The sequence below is a fragment of the Rhamphochromis longiceps genome, linkage group LG18, assembly GCF_057381845.1.
Source record: "Rhamphochromis longiceps isolate RC_006_pf linkage group LG18, R_longiceps_female_GT1.1, whole genome shotgun sequence".
Lineage (NCBI taxonomy): Eukaryota > Metazoa > Chordata > Actinopteri > Cichliformes > Cichlidae > Rhamphochromis > Rhamphochromis longiceps.
In genome coordinates, this window is record NC_140574.1 from 29,108,949 (window position 1) to 29,131,792 (window position 22,844).

The 22,844-nt window shown below is 40.6% G+C and overlaps 1 protein-coding gene across 1 annotated transcript; it reads right to left on the reverse strand.

The window, feature by feature from the left end:
• Nucleotides 1-4: 4 nt before the first annotated feature.
• Nucleotides 5-22,796, reverse strand: LOC146648629 (vasoactive intestinal polypeptide receptor-like). Its single transcript, XM_085388547.1, has 13 exons — nucleotides 22,639-22,796; nucleotides 21,279-21,372; nucleotides 20,193-20,306; nucleotides 11,623-11,729; nucleotides 11,450-11,547; nucleotides 10,220-10,346; nucleotides 5,331-5,484; nucleotides 4,146-4,206; nucleotides 3,630-3,696; nucleotides 3,457-3,548; nucleotides 3,106-3,235; nucleotides 2,508-2,549; nucleotides 5-2,391 (listed from the first exon to the last, which is right to left on the reverse strand). The coding sequence occupies exons 1-13, from the start codon at nucleotides 22,696-22,698 to the stop codon at nucleotides 2,200-2,202; spliced, it is 1,338 nt and encodes a 445-aa protein (XP_085244673.1). The 5' UTR covers nucleotides 22,699-22,796; the 3' UTR covers nucleotides 5-2,199.
• Between the last annotated feature and the right edge of the window lie 48 nt (nucleotides 22,797-22,844).

Here is a 22,844-nt window from a genome sequence, read left to right on the forward strand (position 1 = left end):
ACAGTGCAAATGATTTTATTCAACTTCATTAAACATTTTGTTCAATAACGTATTTACATGGCAACACAAGAGAGACACTGTCAACTTTACACTGACAGTAAGCAAATATCACGAGTAAGGAAGTACTTTCAAATGTAAACACTTATTTCCAGTTGACACCTGAGCACTAAAGAGCATCACCGTAAAACTCACAAGAAACCAACTCTTTATCCACATCACTAGCTCCCTGTCTGAGGTACTTTTAGGTTAGCTTTACCTCAGTTTCAGTTTACAACACACACACACCACAAAAACTGGAACTAAAATAAGCACCAGCATGACTCTGACGGAATCTGACGCCGAACATGTAAGCGTACAAAACTATTCTGCAGAAAATGCGTGGGCAATGTAAACGTGACGCCAACAATTGTGATGTCTTTTAGCTTTATAAATTGTCAGTGAGCTCCAAAGCCAGGCAGGCGGTGCTCAGCGCTAGCATTTATGTAAACGTGCTCCCCGTAACAGCAGGTGAAATGTTTACCGTGTTAGTCTCACATCTCTCAATTAGCACTAAACAGAAACGACAGCTGAAGCTATAAGTGTTGCCTATAATTGGCCACAAATTAACTAATTTGGCAAAATAAATACTTTGACCTGATTATGAAGAACGCTGAGTAATCATGTTGTTACAACCTGAGGGAAACGTGAATGTCTCAACTAATTTTGATGTACAAGGGGTGATTTTGTTTTTCTAAAACTCCTCGCTCATTTACATTGTATTAATCTCTGTTTTAATACATTATTAGGACCGTAGTCAGCTGAGTGGCAGGTCGGTGCCAACAAACTCTCTGCCAGGCCTCACCTCAGCTCATTCAAGTCACTGAAGTGGACGTCTACACCGTGTCTGTGCTGTTGCACAAAGTTCTAACAGACAGTCCAAGAAGTTTCGGTGTATGATATCCTGTTATTATATTTGTATGCCTAACATTCATTTTTATGCATCTCTCTGTGTTATGCATCCACGCGTTTTACAAATGCAACTTGCTAGCAAAGCTTGCTTGCATTAGTTAATAATCCTTGTGTAAATATGGTCACTTCTACCTTCAAAAACCCAACATTGCAACAGCCACAGTTAAAGTTGACACTTCAGAACAGGAGTTCACAAACCCACAGGCGATGTCACGGTGGCCCCCTCCATCTTTTATATACAGACTATTGTGTGGGACCAGTGGGAAAAGTCTGGGATCCGTGAGCATGCCGATTCATGTTGTAAGTAACAAGATATTTTACAGCTAATGAAAACTTTGACCTGCTTGTCTCACTAGAGAAATAAAATAGATGAATACATTTAAAATAAATGCAGCGGAATAAACTATCCATGCAATCCAGTTAATGGAAGTAAGTTGTTGTTACTGCGTATTTATTTGCAGTCTTGTAAGTTGTGGATTAATAGAATACAGCTGGTCCATCTGTTATCTGACTGCGCACTCAGACAAAAACTAAAAGCCTCTGTAATCTGAACTGAATTTCACAAGCAGAAGATTCAGTCTCTCCTCTGGAATGTTAGCTGGCAGTAATTCAGCAGAGTATCCCCTGAATAAAACTGTCATAGGCAGCATTAGGAACCTCCATTGCACTGCCTGTGCTTTAGATTCACAGCAGCCTGACACAGTCAATAAAGCTGCTTCCATTGTTCCCTTAAGCAACATGGGCCATTAGTGGTTGGAGACCTCCTCTGTCACACACCCTTTTGATAAACATCTTGCAGCTTGTCTCTGGTGTTATTGGTCAGAGGACATTGAATTCACTTCAGTGTCCATGAGGGTTAAGAAGAGCTTTCTCTTTGCACGTTACTGTCATTATTGTTACACTGAGGACCAACTTTTTATAACTTGCCTGTAGCCTTTTCCAGTTCCAGATATCAACAAAGCACTAATATGCAGTATGAGCCCATCTGTACATATTTCCACATGACATTGGCTTTCATACAAATATCAGAAACCAGATTGTTGGTGCAGACCTCCCTAACCAAAGGCCTCTCATTACAGCGGTTTTACCTTTCAATTCTGGCAAGAAAAATTCAGTCTCACTCAATTTTTGACAGGCAATCGCTAAAAATACTCAGTAACCAATATCGATCCTGTGGCAACAGCGTATGCGAGCCACACATTCAGTGCCTAAGGATTTAAATCAAAGAGCGACAGTAACTTTAACTGGATATCAGATGGACGAGAGGCGCTCCTGACACGCAGATGTCCGGCGTGTTGTGGGGCTGCATTTGGTCATCATGGTGATCTGGGTGCTGAAGTTGTTGCCGTTGCTGCCCATGGAGGGCTGCTGGTACTTAGTATCAGCACCCAGAAACCTCTGCAGCATCCACCTGCGCCACTTACGCTTAATCTCCGACTGCACCTGCAGGACAAGCAGAGAGGTAGACAAACAGAACGAGGAGCATCGTTAAGCAGGCATGAAACACAGGATTTAGCTAATTTATCTCAGAGAGCTTTTTTTTGTTAGAATTTACTCACCTCTCCATTTAGAAAGCAGTACAAGACAGCAACCACAAAACCCTGTTGAAGAGATGGGAAAAAACACACACACACACACTCCGCCCTGTAAGAGCTGTTGTTGCACATAAATATAAGTATGATCGCACAGCTGGGGAAACACTCAAAATACTTGCGTATGAATAATGATGGTAAAATGACGACCAACTTCAGGCTCAGACAGCAAGTTTATCATCCAGATCCCCTGGGAAATGTTCCCAGGAGATATCACTTTGAACTACAACGGTTATAAATTGAGAAAAACTTTCCATTGCACAGCTTCCATCACTGCACTTTGCTCTCAGAGTTTACTTTCAATTTAATGCTCAGCAAACGAGCAAACTCGTTATTCAAGCGTACAAAGTTAAACATGTCAGCAAAACCAAGCATTCATTTGCTCCATCTGACAAACTATCTTCATAAAACTTTGCAATCAAATGAAAGGATGTCCACTTGCAGCAGCGGTTTCGTCTAAAACACAATATTTCAAGCATAAAATCCGCACATTCATCTATAAGTAGTGCTGCCTGCTTCTGTGCACCATTTGGAAAGTGTTGCAGACTTAATGCAGGGACGTTACCTGAAATGACCCGAGAATAAGATCGAACACCATCCTCACTTGTGGGTGAATGTCATCGGGGATGAAAGCAAAAATAATGTAGTTTATGCCAAAGAGAGGAATCAACAACAGAGTTGATTTAGCCAGTCTCCTAAAAACATGAGATGGGAGGAAAAAAAAGTAAAGAGAAAGCTCATGTTCAGCCGTGTTAAGGTCCACAAAGGCCAGAGTCGAGTATCTGTCACTGTGCAAGAGCTTAGTCAAAATAAAAACCTAACAGCAGCAAAATTAATTAAATTAGCATCACCTGATAAGAAATGACTGCAACCTGCACTATGATCAAGATGCTGACATTTTGCACTGAATACCTACGAGTATTGATTGGACTCCTTTCTTCCAATGTCTGGGCAATTCATCTTCTGCCGTAAAATCCGGATGATACAAATGAAGAGGAAAAAGTTCACCTGCCACGAAAGTAGCAGACTGGTTAATTTTGCATTAAGCTCAGATTGGAATGTTACTCACAAAGAGCTGCACTGACTCACAAGTATGGTGATTAAAATGGGGGTTTTGATGATCCACCAAGGGCCGTCATCAATTGTCTCCCAGCATCTGACAGGAAAAAAGGAAATGCAAACAAGAAGTTCTCAATAAGAGATCATAAAAAAACATCACTGGACTGTAAATAGAGGCAGCAAAATTGCTCCGAAGACCAGCTGTTAATCTTTGTAATGGATGAAAGAAGAGGAGCTTTGACTTTTCATGAAGACTTCTTAAAGAAATTACATGAAAGCTGACTAAGAGTTTGTTCATACCAAATATTGAAAATCATTACAATGATACAAACTCTGGTTTCTTCTTATATTTCCATGGATGTATGCACGCTTCAAAAAGTCGCTGCACTTATTTTCAGAGCAAAATCTAAAGTATGGCTCAAGGCTTTTGCACAGAACTGTAATTCTAATATCTGCATCAGTATTGGCTAAGACTTTCACAATCAGTGCATCCCAAATGATAACTTCACTTTAATCAACAAGAAAACATGATGAAGATGAACTCACCCAGGGTGATCTAAAAAAGCCTTCGTTATCGCCCACGCTGAGATAAAGATGGTCGGAGCCCCTGCAGACAAATTACAACACAAACAGAATTACCTCTAAGTTATTTCAACATTAAAATGATCTCTGTTTCTCAGAGAGAAATGATCAGCTCTGTGATTTATTTTATAGATTATTTTATATACTTATTTATTTATCTGTACCACATTTGGGCATGAGCACACTGTTAATCTTATGAATGCGTTTACAGCTGAAGCAATATTGCTTTTTAGCTATGCTTAACACGACTCATGTGTGCTCTGTGCCAATACTGATTCATCCTGGGTATCTGTGGGAAAGGCTTGTTTCCATTTTCCTGCTTGCAGACACAACATTTCAAGCCTATTTCTAGATTTATTTCACTGTGAAGGGAAAATAAATATTGTTGAATATATACGTCAAAGGCAACTGAAGGATCAAAAGGTAAAATATTTTCAGATTTTAACTGAAAATAAGATGAAACTCCTCAAAGGTTCCACCTAGCAACTTTTTTATGAATATATGAATTTTGATGAAAGCAGGGACCAAATTGCTGTTGAAATTGAAATATAGCAGTTCAGGTCTACTTGTTTGATCTCTAAGTTCAGCAAAGAATTTAATTTATTTATATGTTACGTTTGCCATACATACATAAAGCTATTTGCCTTCCAAAAGCATTGCTGGACTCTTTGACTGAATTCTAACAATGAGGACGGGTGCCAGCCGCCTGCTGCTGCTAAACTAAGGAAAACTCATTCATGTGCAGATTGAAAGTTCAGTATTTCTCTGAAGCAGCTGCATGTATTAAACCTCTTTTACATAAAATAATATATACTCCAGTTCCCTCCCATAGTCCCATGATGTGCATGTTAGGGTAACTGATGAGTCTAAGTTGGCTGCAAGTATGAAAGTGTGAATGATTTCTGTCTTGGCCCTGTGAAGGCCCAACTACCAGTCCAGGAAGTATCCAGCCTCTTGCCTTATGCCAGCTGCAATAGGCTTCAGGACGGATCCAGTGGTTGTAGTAAAGACTAATGAAGGCATTCAGGTTGCCTGATGGCTGCACTGACACTACAGACAAATGGACACATCCGATCCCCTTGCAAATGAGATTCTGAGAGTGACCTGTAAGCCTACTCATCAATAACTGGCATGAGAGCTAACACTTACCCCACCCAATGAGGATGTACCACCAGAAGTACTTTCTCTCAGAGAAGAAGGACACAGCTAACAAAGCATGAAGATAGAGGCCCTCCACAAGCAGCCAGAAGTAACTGGCCATGACCCCGTAGTGGAACAAAACCATCACTGCCTTGCATCCCACCTAAAAAACATTAACATGTTATTGGCTTTACCAGAAATGTGCAAATGAATGTAGATACATATATAAATCTATTTCCATTTAAATGATTCAAAAGGTTACTTGAGGACGTTTTTAGCAAACTAATCCCAAGGGCACAAAAAATAGCAATTAAAGGTCAATACACATGTGCTATCTTGTAGTTGGGCTGATTATACTGACAGAGTATTTGACCATTTAGATCTGTAATCTGCAGTAAATGTAACTGAAATCCAAGTTTAAAGCTCCTTGCTGCAATATTAGGAGAAACCACACTGACCCACTGCAATGTCTGCACCATAACTTAAAACTCCAAATGGGAAAATGTTTTCAGGCAAATATTGTTATTGAGTTAAACAGAACTAGAAGAAGCCTAAAATTCCACTCTCACTATCAAGACGGCCTAAAGTTGTTAATCAGCTGAGCTAAGCAAACAACTTAAGGTTAGAGAGCAGGAGCAGGACAGACAGAACAACTGACGGAAAAAGTGTGGCCTTTATACCAGTTTTTAAATTGTGTTGATAGGCCACGTAAAACCAGAGTTATGATAAAAATATGCAATGTTTGGTTTTTTCCTGAATACTATCGTTGTTTATATTTACTGCAGGAAGAAACGGTAAAAACAGCATTTTATAAGGAAAACGCTTGAAAGCACTCTCCGCCTGTGAGCAAAAACAAAACCAAAAAAACCCCCACTCTTTCCTATTGGTGGAAAAATGTACCATGTCGACCAATCAAAAAATGATATGGCAACATGGCATTTTGTTGTTTAGGAAGGGGGGAGTTTTAGGAGTGACGGCTGTGTTTTGAGATGTGAGAGATTTGCGACGTTTAGCGCAAATCTTGTGTAGTTAGTGTGTAGTGTAGTCAATAGTTTTGTTGTGTGTGTCAGAACAATGAGGCGACTGCTGAGTGTTACAGCAGTGATACATCTCCTGTTGTCAGGCCTGCAGGTATCAGGCTGTTGTTCTCCTTTATCTCATAGTGGACAGAAATTATTTTTGGAGTGGCACAAATAATTTGTGTGGCATCAAATTTGATGCAGAACAGCTGATTGTTCTGTAAATAGTTTGAAATGTTTATTTTTAAAAAATTGCCTTGACTGCATTTTTAGGTAAACAGCTGCAAAACACTTTGTTTGCATAACTCAGTTACTTTTTTGAAGAAGTAACTATATAATTAATTGCCCAACATTTGTCATTATTTACTGTATTTTGCAGACAGAGAGTTACAGGACTCTCTCTCAGACCACAGACTCATTCTCATAATACTGGTCAGAGCTTTATTTTAAAAAAAGAAAAGAAAAAAAGAAAGTTTTGTTTTCAAGATTTTCTTTTGTTTTTTTTAATTTTCATTGTAAGTGGGCTAAAGCAGGTAATTAAAAGTAGTCTAACATAAATGTAAATGCTGTAATTTGATTATTTTAATAAACCATGTAACTTGGATGGATTCGATGCTGGCGTGACCACAGTGCACACGTCTAATGTTGCTCACAGTGGTCCAAGGGACCGCTCAGGAGGTTTGTGTGTTCGCTCAGACACATGAAAAATTAGAGGGAACATTGGTTATACCTCACAACATAAAGCACTTTCAGCTAATGATTGTGAATTGCAGCTATTGCTAAAAGCATATAATTGAGCAGGTGGCCAAACCGTGAAGTCAGGTGCCACACAAGAAAGATGACATCACAACAAGATTTGTAAGCCGATCCATAATGTGTTAGATTAGCCTGGACCATTATTTCCAAAAGTCTCAGTTTTGTCCTGCTGCATGCACACTTGAACAAGGTTTCAAAACTAAAACCAGCATTGTTTGCAGAAGTGTCCTAAGATGCTTGTATTAGATATCAAGTTTAAAATAAATCCTTTTTACTGTGGAATTTGCCTTATTGTACAGCAGCAACATATGGTTCAATTCTGATGGCATTATTTACTTAACTTTTCGTTCATATCACGTTAAACACGGCTGCAGAGATGTATTTTTTACCTAAAACATTCACACTTTAAAGGTATATCCAGAGGAAATGCATTGACCTTTAAAAAGATGAGGACAACATAACAGACTAGACATTTTAAACTAGCCAGGCCAGTTTTAGTCCCCGTGGGCCAAGCTAAAAAAATTATAGGATTTGTTTTCTTGTTCAGAACAATGTGAATATTTAACATATTTAACAGACAAAGTACTGTCAGTGTAAAACATTACACAGAACCAGCCTCTCTAACGCTGTCAGGGAGCTTCTGTTCCACTAACATCAGGGTCATTCTCACTTATCTAAGATAAACAATCACACTTGATACACATTAAATGCATATGTTTGCAACTTAGTTTTATTTCAGTGTTATCAAACTATACTGTTGTTCTATTATTTTTCCATGTTCTTCATTGTTATCAAATGTAACATTGCTTGGTACTCTCTGTCCTGCTGGGTTGACGTTATTGGCCCACTCTTCTGTGCAACATTGCTTCAGTTCATTGAAGTTTGCAGGCATTCATTTATGCACAGCTCTCTTAAGGTCCCAGTAGTGCTGTCAGGGTCCTTATACACTGGTAGGATCACGAGAGGATGGGGATTAGTAATCTTTGGTTTCACCCTGGTTTATAACCATGTTTCGGTTTCTGTTTTGCATTTGTAGCTCTCTAGTTCTTCTGGGTTTGTGATTTCTAGTTCTTAGATTTAGTTCTGCCCTCGGGTTTATTCTCTTGTTCCCCAGTCAGTCATGTGTCTGAGTGTACGTGTCGTATTTTCTGTTTTATTTTCATAGTCTGTGTCCTATGTCAGTGTATCTAGTTTTGCCTTCCCTCGGATGGATGACTGAGAACCTTCACAGACATCTTCCCTCGTCTCATTATGTCTAATTTGCCCCAGCTGTGTTTTTTTCCTGCTCTCCATCCTCTCGTGATCCTCCTGTGTATTTTAGTCCTCAGTCTTCCCCTGCTTGTTGTCACGTCGTTAACCTTCACACACCTCCTCAGTGCTGTGCGTTTCCTCTGTGTTCCTAGTCTCCGTAGCTCCTGATTTCTAGTTTAGGTTTCTTGTTTTCCAGTTCCTTGAGTCCTGAGTTTGTTAGCTCTAGTTATTATGCTTCGCTTTTTGTTTTCTGTATTCGAGATTTTTCCCAGGAATAAAGCTGCGCGTTAAGTTTAACCCTCCGTCTGTGAGTCCTGCATTTGGGTCCTCCTTCCTGCCTGCCCCACAGCACTAACCATGACAAGTGCATTTCAGTCAGGTTGAGATCTGAACTGTAATTATTGAAACCTTTTCTTTTTCTGCTATTCTGTTGTAGATTTGTTGCTCTGCTTGGGATCATCATCCTGTTACATGGTCCAGTTTCAGCCAGGCTTCGGCTGTTGGCCTCACATCTGAGTCTAGAATACTTTGGCATACAGAGGAGTTCATGGTTGACTCACAGGTCCTGTGGCTGCAAAGCGAGCCGAAATCATAATGCTTCCTCCACCGTGCTTGACAGTTGGTTTTTAAAAGAAAGAGGCTTTGTCCTGACAATACTTACAAACCCTGGTTCAGTCCTTTTCTAAATATACTGTCATGAACTTTAACATTTAACACACTAACTGAGGTCTATTGAGTTTAAAATGTAGCCCTTGGATTTTTTGCAGTTTCTGAGCATTGAACAGTCTACCTATCCATGTAATTCCTTCCTTAATTGGAAGCAGTAAGGGTGTAGTTAATTTTTCACACACTGCATCTTGCATTTTGGTTTAAATTGTATTTAATATGTCATGTTTCATATTTCTTCTTAGGTTGTATTTTAAGACCTTCTAAAGACCAGGTTTTTATAATGTCCTGAAATGACATAATTTAAACAGGACATATTTTCAATTTATCAGGTCTGTCTATAGTTAGTTATCCACATAAATGAAGTGGTGACACAACATTTGATTTGTTTCCAGGGTTAGATTAAAACTAGGAATGTGTGTTCTTGCAACTCTCTGTGTTATTTTGCACGAGGTTTTCCGCTTTCACCCCAACTGTATTTTTACAAGCTAAGCAGTGCGCCTTACACCAAGTAAACAAAAGTTTACTCCTTTTGTTTTTGCTTTTTCACTGAGGAGTTTAGAAATCTGTGAGATATTTAGCAGCTGTGTTTAGGTCAGGGCAGCCGGTGTACCCTGAAGGAGAAATGTCTAAACTCAGCCGTTAAGCAACAGCACTTAGTGATATAGTAAAGCGGGTGATTTATAGCGAGTTGATCCAGTCCTCTCTGGTAATAAAGTGGCAAGAAAGCAGCACTAACATTGGTGACTTGATCAATCACATAAGAGGGAGCAATGCCACATCTAGGAGCTTATCTAAATACTTAACTTATCAGTTATGACGTTGTGGCATGTTGTGGTAATAAAGTCAATACAGCACTCTGAATGTGATTTATTGACAAAGCTGTCTGTAGTTCAGGCTTAATGTTCAAGTTCAGGCTTAATGTTTGGCAAACAGGAACTCTCACAACATCCTGGTGCACAGATGAAAAGGGAAACATCATTTTAAGAGCAGAAGTGCCTCGGCAAACACTGCTACACCCAGAACGCTGAGTAAACTTTGAGACAAAGCATTAAAGTCAGAGTGGGAAAGCGGCTGCTGAGCAACGATGCCGAACTTCAGTTAGGCAGAGAGGGAAATCAATTCGCGCAACCAGTTCAATAATAGAAAAATCATCCTGCAGAGCTTTCAGCAGCAAAGAGAAAGGACGGTGAACGGCGTACTCACAGATGCTTGGCAATCTGTCTCGCCGACTTCGTACAGAACCACGTCCTTGATGAAAACAGTCACAGCTTTCAGTATGAAAGACACAAACAGATGCATGTGGATGTAGTTTCTTGTGCACTGCAGCTTCCTGAAGAAGAATACAAATACACAGAAAATGAACAGGCAAAGTACTCCTAATGCATCCCGATTGGTTACAATGAATGAGCTCCTCATGTGTCTCGGAAATCATCAGAAAAAAAGCGTGTATCAAGAGAATATGCACTAGAAACTTCACTGACTTAGTTCAGATGAGCACAGAACAGATGTGCGTTTCAGCTCAGGACAGCAGCCATTCTAAGCACTTAGTGTACACGATTATCGCCTTGTAATTTCCTACCACCGTGCTCTGCTGTGCTGCTATCTAAATGTCACAATTCATTTAAACCCTGCAATTGTCATGAAAGGCTTTCTGCATGTCTCCCACTTTGGATGTAGCTTTTTCAGGGACATAATATTTATCAGGGATGCGGAGCAAGGAAACAAACAAGAACAAATCGGTGTGTAGGGGGAGAGAAGCAGGGGGTGCTGAGAAAATGTCACTAATGTAAATTCTCTCTTTTGCCTGCTTTCAAACAAATACCTTCCCCGTGACACGATGACCTGGGGTGAGTTGCGTAAACGCAGCAGGACAGTTGAGCTGCGATGAAGTATCGCTCAGCTGCATGAACGCCACATCTGCACCCCGACATAAACAGCAGGCGCTGCCAACATCCTGCGTCTCCGCTCCAGGATGCAAACCCGATCACATGTCAAAAAACCCAAAGAGTAAACACAGCGCTTGCTGTTTAGCCCGCGACACACAAACAGCCTGAAATGCAAGCACAGCCAGCTGATGTTTATTAGACGCTACACACACTTGCCACTTAAACCTGTTCTAATGATCTACGCCAACAATCACTCACATGCGTTTTTCTCCACGACCTTGTGACCTTAAGGTCAGGACAGAGCATACAGTGAATAACAGATGCTCATCTAAGTGATCTGACTTCACGGTTTGACTTGGTGACTGCTTGCACCCACCCACATTTGGACGACTTCTCCCACTTAATCCAGTTACATTGCTGTTTAAAAAGACTGTAAGACCTCAATAAAATGCAGGAAATGAGAGATCGACGGGGTTTTCTTGCTTTAATAGGTGTTTGATTGTCTTTATGTGGGAACATTAAGCAGTGTTACGATGGATCACCTTACCGGAAGAGACACAATATGACGATAGCAACTGTCAGAGAGATGAGCGACACGCTGTGACCGATGGTGTATCCCACTTTGATGGCGTGGAAGAATACCTCCTGTAACAATACGTTTCAGTACACAGGTCATCAGGTGTGGGACATTTCACTTAAAGTTCCAGTTGCCACACTTACTTCATGGCTATCCATGGTGGTGTTGGGATTATATCCACAGTCTGCTATGTAGGAGTCCATGCTGACTGAGGTCCAACCATCCGCAGTGCAGGTCTTTGACAGGTTACCTAATGAGCAAAGGGACAGAGGAACAACACTGGAAATTATTGATATTTCTTTACGCCGCTCTTCCTGCTATCCTTTAACAGTACAATAAAGTGCTTGTTGAGATGGGAGTTGTAAGAGCTGCAGGGCAGACATACCACTGCATTTAATTAAAACATGCTGAGACTCATGTCTCCCTGGAATACACCCAAATAATCAAAGGAAACAGAATGAATGACTGAAGAGGCTCAGCCGCCCAACTGGCTCAGACATGCTGAGGCAATTCCCATGTGCACTTGCTTCCATCTGTTTCTTAATTATGTGAAGGCTGTACACACAAACACCAGGTGGCCATCAGTCAAGCAGGGATATTTTGGTCTGTTCTGCCCACAGAGGGCAGAGGTGAAAGGTGCATTTAGACTGACAATTAAAAAACTGCATGACCAAAATACAGTGTTGCAGATTTGCGGTAACAAAAGATAGAACTTTTTAAAATTAAGTGTAGAGTCAAACTTGCGAGAACAATGAAGTAAATGAAATTACAGCAAGATAAAGTAAAGCTTTTTGGGTTAAAGCTGAGTCCAGTAGTTGTCCGGAGTAGCGTACAGCAGGCCAGAGATTTTCTGTATTGGAAGTGCTGAAGATTAGATATGTCTGTAGACATAGATATGTATGTCCTGCTCTACAGGAGAATGGAGCTTAGCTTCGTCACTGCGAGCCTCCAAACATCAAACCTATTTGAGCCTAAACAGAAACACATGAAAGGCAGTCCTGCTTGTGTATTAATCACCAGAGGATGTGGTATAAAACAGATGAAAGAGGCAAAAGTGTGGGCCATAGTCAGGGGTTAAAGTGGGCCTGCATTTTTATATGTTTGTTTTATTATTATTATTATTTTTGGCACAACACTGGAACAACTGCAGGTGTCCATAAGTTATGTTTGTGGTACTTCAGCATCTAGCTAGCCCCACAGAAGTGATCTTTTTTAATTCTCAGGTAATTTCAAATCCAACGCTGCTATCAGCTCAACAAACATCAGCAAACACATAAACTGTTTGTGTGCAGTTTGTCTCACAGTGTGTTGCTAGCTAAAGGTCCAGTATTCCTGTGCTGTATTTTACAGGGAGAGAAAAGAAAGAGCTAACTTCACTCAGAGATGGAGACAGATAAGAAAGACAGAACAGGAAAGGAAGAAGAGGGGTTAAAGATAAGGACTGATCAGTGGTGTTTGATAAACTGGAAATTTAAAGCTTACATGTAAGTTCTCACATTTTTAAATCAGATATCTGGTCTGTACACATGACATTACGTTTTTTCATATTGTGAAACCTGCTGCAAAACAAACTGACGTAGACTCGCTGTGTTATTTAAAGGTTGCATGAAAATCCTCTGCAGAATAAACAGGTTAGTTTGCTGTGAGGGGTTTAAAGTAAAGAACAGTGTGTGACTGGTGCACAGTGGCTGTGGTTTCATGGTCAGAGTTAGGTTACATAAAGTGCAGCAGAGATGAATCTGAAGTTAAGCTGATGATGCTGAGATTCATTCAGCGAATTTCACCTTCATACCAATTTTATACCTTCTAGAAAAAAGACAGAATACACACTGTACTGTCAGTGTCGAGGATGGAAATCAGCCAAGACAACTCATAAAACATCTGCTGACATCCAGTTGAAGCAGCAGATCAGCTGATCACAGCCTGTACACTAAGAAAATCTACTGGAGCTCCCAATAGAAATTATTGTGATTTATGATTCTTTTCCCCACACTGAGGCAACTGATTTCAGGGTTCCCCACATGCTGAATCCTCTACAATGTAAGAAACACAAAATAGAGCTGTTTTTTCATTTTCTTTCTTTTTCTCTGCTCATGTTCTACTTACCTGATTCAAGCTTTATTAGAATTCAAATTTAGACTGGAATAAAGTTTATATTCACATCTACTAATATTATTTTATTTTTACAATGATAGAGCACAAGGTTCAGATAGTGTTGCACAAAAATAAGTGGTAGAAATGTTCTTCAAGGAGCTACTTTTCACTTTCTTACTGTGAGTACGTTTAAGAGGCTTTCTGGAGTATTTTTAACACTAGTATCTGTACTTCTACGTAAGTATAGAAAGTCTATACTTTTGCAAATCTGCTTAGCTGAGTGCAGGACCCTGCACAGATAAGTGGAGCTCTGTACAGTACAGGTCAGACCTCAGTGCTAGGCAGATTACAGCAGAAAGTTTCTATTTCCGAAGTTTTGTGGAAAAACAAAAGCAAAAACAATTGAAAAGGCCTCTTTTTGGGTCCTATTTACGTCCTCTACACTTGTTGCATATGTAATAGAAAGGCAGAATATGTGGCATATGATACAGAGAGGATTTAGATTTTTACAGTGTGACGAAAGCTAGAAATGGATCCATGAACTAATTAGACCTGAAAACTCATGTCCCTCCCTTCATGAGCGTCTAATCTTGAAGCATGGATTGACTGCTCTGTGCTTTTTGTTCAGTCTCTTATTATGTCATACTTCTTTCCTCATCTCCCTTCCTACCAGTAAAGAATGGAAGCTCCGTGATCTGGTGACAAATTAATCAACGTCCTGAATGCTGCTGTGGAAATCAACATGTAGGACATTCCACACATTGCGTAATCGTATCACTCCGCAGCCGCTATCAAATCAGCACCGAGTTGGGAAATGACCAACAAGCCAAAGTCTTAGAATGTATTTGGCACCAAAATTTGGTTCGCTCACAAATACCTGAGCAGCGTAATGCAGAGAAGATGGAGGCTTAGCTTCCTCAAACAACATGACAAGACACAAAGGCGAAGCTAAGCCCCTGCTGTTTCAGCCCATGCCACCACTGGATTTAGCCTGTTTGAGGGATTGCCAGAAGAATGCTTTCATCATTCCCCAAAACATGACTGCAAGGATTTTCAGTGTTCAAGTTCATCACCCCATAATCATTTTTATTTTCTTTTTACTTCTTGGCTTTTCCCTCCAGTATTGTACAGTCAAAGCCTTATCCTATCTAAGTATATCCAAATGTTTGATCCATAGTATTATTATAAATCAACTTCATGTCAAATTCACATTGCAGCATGTAGGTGAACCTGTTGACAGCTGGGCACTCTGTCATTCTCAGCCTGTAGAGAGGGTGAGCGCTATTAAAAGAGATGAATGGCTGCATGTTTGTGTTAGATCTGCTAGGTAAAGAGTTCATGAGAATGGCAACTCTGTCTCAACTAAATTTATGAACCCGAATCTCTATGGCGCCATGTTTCGCAATGCTTGTTTTTGTGTGTGAGGCTTATAAAATGAATAGCTCGGGATGTGTCAATACCTTCAGTCTTTTGCAACGATTCTCAGGAGTGAGGTTAAATTAGACTTCATGACATTCTGTGAAACACGCTTACAAAGAAGAATGTATGCATCGTGTGTCTGTAACCTGCCGAGGCCTTAAAGAGCTTTCGACAACTAAATAACAGGAAAAATACACAGTGGTTCAATGACGTAAACTTTTTTTTTCCTGCTTTCTTGCACAGAAAGTGATGCACGTTCATCATCACTTCAGTAGTCCTTCTTTCATGACCTGAATGTAGACCAGGTTTAACCATCAGACACCTGTGCTGATAAGGTGATTTGCTGCATAATTGATATGGTCCACATCAATGCAGCACAACACTGCACAGAGGGGGCTGTTGATCCTGTAAACCTCCTGACATGTCTGTGAAATATGCCTCCTCTGACTTCAACCCCACAGATCCAGTGATTCTTCATCTGCCCCGTCTTTTCCCTGGAGTGCTATCCGCTCTCATATCATACTATCTCCCATCTGGGCCACATAACAGCTTCCCACACAACCTTTCTTCCCCTTACTGAGTGTTCATGTAGCTGATATTTACTCGATGGTACAAAATGTTCTAATGTACCCTGCATATTCCGCAAGTACTGGCTAGATTACAGCTATAGGACCTCCTTTCCAGGTTCAGTATATGATACAAGCAGTGTTTTCATTAACAAGTACGAGTGCAGGTGCGCTACACCTGTGGCAGCTCGTTTATTTTGCTCTCCACCTTTTTTAAATGTCAGGTGTTATATATATATATTTACAGTATATGCAGCTGCTGACAGGGTAAGACTTTTGGCACACCCATCAAATATTAGCAAACATACCTCAACGTCTGTTCCAGACTGTTGGACAACATTTCAGGAAACCTGCAATTCAACCCGGAGATGGTAGCAAGACATCGCACGCCATTATCCGGTTATAGAACCGGATAATGGCTCTGGGGTTAAATGTGGGCGTAGCAAATATGCTGTACTGAAAAGTGTCCTGTACATTCCCAAAGACAAGCAGTGCACATAGAACAGAGCTGAGACTATGTACCATTATGAAAGTGGGTAATACATGGGTGGATTCATATGTGTTGTTCAGTCTGGATTTTCATTATTTGATCCTGTTGACCAAAACAATTCACTTTTATGATATTATTATTACATCTATACATCTATCTATACAAAATATCCAAAAGTGCTATTAGTCAAATTCATCTTTAATTAACGACTGAAGTGCACTCGGAGCAGGGGAGTCAGGATATTATGGGTAGTACTAACATGATATCAAATTTGAATTTTCAAATATTATGTTTACTGGTGTAGACTGACCATGCATAACATTATGAGCACTGACATCATCATTCATAAAGTGAATAACACTGGTCATCTATTCTTCGTGGCTCCTGTTAGTAGGTGGGATATATTAGGGAGCAAGAGAACATTTTGTCCTCAAATCGTAAGGATTTGAGTGAGTTTGACAAGGGCCAGATTATGATGGCTAGACGACTGAACGTCAGAACATCTCCAAAAGTGCAGCTCTTGTGAGGTGTTCCTGGTCTGCGGTGGTTAGTCTCTTTCACAAGTGGTCCAAGGAAGAAACAGTGGTGAACCTGCGACAGGGTCATGGATGACCAAGGGTTATTGATGCACGTGGGGACAACAGATGACCTACGGAAGCTCAGACTGCCCAAAAAGTTTATGTTGGTTATGATAGAAAGGTGTCAGAATACACAGACATCAGTCGTTGTGTATAGGCTGTAAACTGCCAACAATGGCCACGCGAGCACCACAACTGGACCATGGAGCAATGGAAGAAGGTGACCTTAACTGAATAACTTTCTTTTACATCACGTGGATGACTGATACGTGTGTGTCGCTTACCTGGAGAACACCTGGAACCAGGATGAATTATGGGAAGAAGGCAAGCCAGCAGATGCAGTATGATGGTTTGGGCAATGTTCTGCTGGGAAACTTTGGGTCCTGACATCCATGTGGATGTTACTTTGACACGTACTACCTATCAAACCATTCTTGGAGACCATGTGCACCCTTTCATGGAAACTGTATCCCCTGATAGCTGTGGCTGAAAGCAGAAATGGTTCAGGAATGGTTTGATGTGCACAACATGTTTGAGGTGTTGACTTGGCCAGATCTCAATCCAAACTAGCATCTTTGGGAGGCGCTGGACAAACAAGTCTGATCCATGGAGGCTCCAGCTCACAACTTACAGGACTTAAAGGATCTGTTGCTAACGTCGATGGTTCAGGGTTGTTTTGGCAGCATAAGGGGGACCAACACAATACTAGACCGGTGGTCATAATGTTATGTCTGATCGGTGTATAGCGTCTCCTTTAGTGCTACAACTTGGCCACTATGTTCAAAATATAGAAGGGAGAGGTTTATTCATATGTTTTCACTGTCTTATCAGCAGCAGGAGCTGAGCTAACGGACCAACCACAACTTTACAAACACGAATAAATCAAGAAAATATTATTTTTGAAAACAAACAGCTCAAACATGCAGCTTTGTTGTCACCGCCAATAAATATTACACAAAGCGTGGTAAATTTAGCCACTGCAAACTTCTTCTTTTTTTATGATTAGCATAGCTTTATAAAGAGCCACACCTGGGATTTTACAGCTATGGCTGTTTGTACCTGATACATTTCTCAAGGCTCCAATTTTAGATTAAAGCCCCTTTGCCAGTCAACTACAAATAAACATCTCCATCAACTCTTACTTCGTGATTAACTGAGGAGACGCTACGTGGCGATTATTGACAAATGGAGATGTTGAGGAAACTCGAAGGGGTACATTCCCAGGAACTACTGTACAGACATGGTGCAATTCAGCCAGAAAATTCCCAGGATAGTGTTTTCCTTTACAGATAATTAGCACAACTTCCCTGTTAGGCTTTCACCAAATAAAGAACAAATAACCAGTGTGGCTCTTTAATGAGTGTATGGCGTCTACATGGGAAGTTGTTATCTTGTTTCCTGCTACTGTTTTGAATTTTATTGTATTATTTATGATATTCAAGATGTGGTGGTAGAAAAGATAAGAGATTGTAGGGCCAAAATAGCATCATGAGTATGAGCCACTAGGACACTCCATAATTTCTATTTCTGGTCTCAGATATGGAGCGTGATGATACTGGCACAGGCTCAATAGCAGGGATATTTGGAACAATAAAAACAAAATGGAAGTTAAGGAGGGATCGAGATGAGCAGCACGCCAGCATCTCTCTGATTCATTTTAATATCCCATGCTTAACTCATGTTTCCATGAATACACATTTAATTTCAGGTTAATCTCAGACTCATGGATACAGACATAAAAAAGAAAAATGGCATTACAAGGCTTAGTAATCATGTGATGTACTATTTATAGGCTTTTTAAGACTGAAATTGTTTTTATTATCTTGAATGTGGCATGTTTGCCAAACTACATTAAAATTCTCAGATAGATTTGTTATTTTTTAGAGACTTTAAAGCATCTTAGCAACTAGGTGACTATTCACAGGCCACTTTATTAGATACACCTTGCTAGTACCAGGCCGGACCCCCTTTTCCCTTCAGAACTGCTTTAATTGTCAGTGGCACAAGCTGAACAAGATGCTGGGAACATTCCTCAGTGATTTTGGTCCATATTGACACCATAGCTGCTCGTGCATGACATGAATCTTCTGTTCACCTACATTACCTACTATTGATTGACATGTAGTAATGGTGGAGGGCATTTTAATACAGTGAATTCACTGTCATGTTCAAGAAACCAGTTTGAAATGATCTGAGCTTTGTGACGAGCCAAGAAAATGTCCTCCATCCCACTGTACCATCGCCAGCCTGAACTGTTGACTTGCATGTTGTCTTCACCAAATTCTGACCCTGCCATCTGAATGCTGCAGCAAAAATCAAAGCTTTATCAGACCAGGCAACATTTTTCCAATCTTCTGTTGTCCAATTTTTTCCAAGCCTGTGCAAAGTGTAGTCTCAGTTTCCTGTTCTTAGCTGACAGAAGTGGCACCGGGTCTTCTCCTGCTTTAGCCCATCTGCTTTCCAGAGCGGCAATTTGTGCTTTCTGAGATTCTCATATGCACACCTTGGTTACAACAATAGTGCCATGGTGGTGGGGTGGAAAGCACTGTTCTCTCACAGAAAGGAGGTCAAAAGTTAAAAGCCACTAGCCTCTTGGGGCCTTTCTGTGTGTACCTGCAAGGATACTTTCTGGCTTCCTCCCACAGCCCCAAAACATCGTAGTTTAGTTGGAGATTCTAAATTACAATCAAGAACATTAAGAGTAAACTGGATGAGATGAAGGCAAATTATTCTTTAGCCTGAGGCTACTCTGACAACAGCCAGAAATACAAAACATAAAGGCTTTGAAATTCAAAATTGGTCAACAGGTTTGTGGCCCTGTAACATCAACCACTGCAATAAAGATCATTGACATATTACTACGTTATACACAAAGTTAGCGAATGATAGCAAACCATTGCATTCTGCAGATACTGAGTTCTGTTTCCGTCTGCATGACGAAAGTAAAACCAATATTTTCTGTCCTCTGAGCTTGATTTTGGTCTCCTGCAATTCTGGGGGAAATTTCCTCGGACTGTTTCTACGTTCTGCTACTGGGGACTGAATGGATGATAAATCTGTGCATTCATTTGCTACAGGTAACGTTTTTACTTTTATGACTTGATATTAGATTTGTTGTTTATATCAAAAGATGACTTAGAGCAGCTTTAACTCTGCTTGTAAATATTTTTTAAGTCACAGATATATTTAAGAAATCACTGAGGTGCATGTTCAGTGTTGTCCGTCTGTCTGTCTGCAAGATTACTCATCCATGAAGCTTGATGGGGAGGTGAAGCAAGTATAAAGAAACTGCCCTTTAATTTAGTGCTGATGCTGATACCTTTGCAAAAATGGGCATTTTGAGACCTTCTATAATTTCTCTATGTATTTACCAATAGGTGTCAGTGACTTTCCACCACAAATGTATGGATTCTACCATGTGCTTTCACTTTTTCTAGTCAAATAACTAAATACTAACTTATTACTGTAACCTTCTAAGAGTAAAATTAACTAATGTGCTTTTTCTCTTCTAACTCTCTTTAAAACACACACCTATATGCAACGTATATTGCAAGCTTGATTCTTACGTTCGCGATCATCCTCGGAGTGAAAGAAGAGAAATTTGGGGCAAAGGATGGTTACCACCTCTCCCACATCAGCACTGGGCCAGCAGGTGATTTTGTCCCAGATCCTACTGCAACCTAGAGAGAGACAAAGAAGGAGAGGGACCAAAAACAAGCATGTTACCTAAACTCACATGCCCAAAGATAGAGAGAAACTTAATTTTGCTCACATTTTGCTCAGTGTTTCACACATGAATCCCCTCAAGTGGGAAACAGCAGCCTGTTTAAGGTGAAGGCGGAGCACTGGCGTTCCCATGGCAGCCAATACGTGTGAGTTTAGGTCAGCTGGCATTACAGCCATGCTGGGCCCATAACAGCAGATGACCTGAGTTAACATGCTGTCACGATGACTAATAAAAAAGCTCTGTGCCCTTCGTTACACGCTGTTATTTGAATTCAACAGATCTCCGTGTCTTTCCACAGTGTGTATCCTCCCGGGATGCACAATCGGCTCACGCCACTTTCACAGCGCACCTGCTCAACAGTTTGTCGCAATGAAAAATCTCCTTACCAGGGTACATTTGCACGATTACCCTGAGGATCTGACAACATTTAAACCTATTGCAAATTTAAATTAAAAACATAATGAGAGTTTAATTACTTTTGCATTGCGTGGAAACAAACAGAGTCCCATAATGCCTCCAACAGTGTTTCAGTCACTCACAGAGGCTCTATGAAACACAACTATCTTCATGTACACACTGTGTATAATGTGCTGCAAAAAAACAAAAGCATAAAAAAACTACAGATCAGGTGAGCTTCACTGTTGCACTGTAAAAGCATTTGTTAATAGCATTTCTTTTAAATGAAAAACGGGATCAGTTTTCTCTGTAACTGAATCTGCATATGTGACAAGGGGCTGACATTAGGTGGAAAACAGTGTTCAATCATGCAAGGTGTAATCTAAAGCCAGACGGGAGGCTTGGACAGCTTTTGTTGTCTTTGGAGTTCACTGTGTCACTTCAATCAGAGCTCACTTGTATCATTAGTGAATTAAGATGAGACAGAATAAGTAGCTCGTGGTAAACACATACGAAGCATCTGACATACCTGTTGTTCTGTTTTCAATCTGAGCCTCGCATATGATCCTCTCCTTATCGATTTCATTCATCATGTCGCACATCTGTGTGGCCACTGCAAACACCTGTGAAGAGAGTATTTGCATGTATTTTACATACTTCTCTTTGGCCAGTGGTCGCCTTTTAAAAAGTGTTAGCAGCACTGACCGGGTGCAGGTGCATGCAAAAAAAACTTCGGCACCATTTGACAAATCGTTAATCTTTAAAGGAAATGTTGTTGCAAAGTTTTTTTTCATGAACTTCAAAAAGTGAATCTTTAACTTTGACGCGTGAGATGACCCGTTCCATTATATCCCTCATTCCTCATGATGTACTGGGAATTATGAAGTGATTCGGTGTGAAATATGAGGATTTACCATTGGGACGTATACAGACCATCTGCAGGAGCAGAAGATTTACTGCTCTTACTTGGATATATGAGTCTCCTCTCTATCGCATTAATCAGTCGGTATTCTGTGGCTATTGTTAGCCATGAAATGAGCCCATAGGACTCCAGTTTCTCTCCATACAGAAGATGACTTCCTCATTTAGATTATGATTTATCTTGCACCTGCAGGCTCTGCAGCATCACTTCACCCATGATGATGGCCAGACAACAGGTTGTCATTAACCAATCAGTGCAGCCTTAAGCAAGTTGGAAAGAGGGAAACTTTCACCAGCCTAATCATCGTTCTTATTATCAAACTCATGTGCTAAAGAGCCCAACAGTCTGTGAGTTTGCACAGATGATGATGTGCAGGTGTTCTATTGTAGGGGATTTTATCTAAATTCCAGTATGATTCATACATGCTTCTCTACATTAGACAGTTTGAAGAGAATCGTGGTGAGGACCAGAGAGGCTGCAGAGGCAGACAAATGGGGCCGTTACCATGGTGTCCTGAAGGGAAACCAAGTTCATTGTTTCGCCTGGTAATGCATCTTAACCTTGGTCATAAAAGGACAATGAATGTCCCTCAATAACGATCCCAGTCAAGGACCACCGTTTTGTTTGCTGCTGAAAAGAGAAACCTGGAGCGAAGAACTATCTGAACTTGAACTTCGTTCCAAAAATTTAGGTTTAAAAAGAAAAAAAAATAAACCCTTAAAAAAACACCCAAATTAGTCCCGTCATCCACACATGCTAAACGGAATTAAGTTGCACACGGGGGCACAGCGGTGCGCCCTGCATCCACACCTCTGGAGGACCGCATGCGTATCAGCCCTAAACCCGTTTGCTGGCTTATCGCAGTGACCTGCGTGGTCAAGCTTACGCTGCTAAATCAGGCAATCTTGACAGCGAGCCCAAGATCAGGTCATGAGAAAAGTCAAGTTTTTAAGCGGAGTGTACTCACGGGTTCCAGCAACACGCAGGAGAACAGGAGGAAAATGCCATTTGAAAATCCCACCAACATATCCAGTGAAATATATAAACCATTAAAAAATAGTTTTAGGAAGAAAAAAAATTGGTGACAGTACAATGAGAATCCGTCCCAGGACTGCAAGAGTGCACCGGCTGGTTTTGTGCGGTCTTGCGCTCTGAGCGGCGTGAACTGCTCCG

Bases quoted from the DNA above. Each gene is read 5' to 3' on its own strand.
- LOC146648629 (XM_085388547.1), bottom strand. From the start codon at position 22,698: ATGTTGGTGGGATTTTCAAATGGCATTTTCCTCCTGTTCTCCTGCGTG. The intron at 5,485-10,219 runs GTGAGTACGCCG...AATGTTTTTTAG, and splicing joins AGACAGATTGCCAAGCATCT to GTGGGATGCAAGGCAGTGAT. The intron at 3,549-3,629 runs GTGAGTCAGTGC...CTTTCGTGGCAG, and splicing joins CCATTTTAATCACCATACTT to GTGAACTTTTTCCTCTTCAT.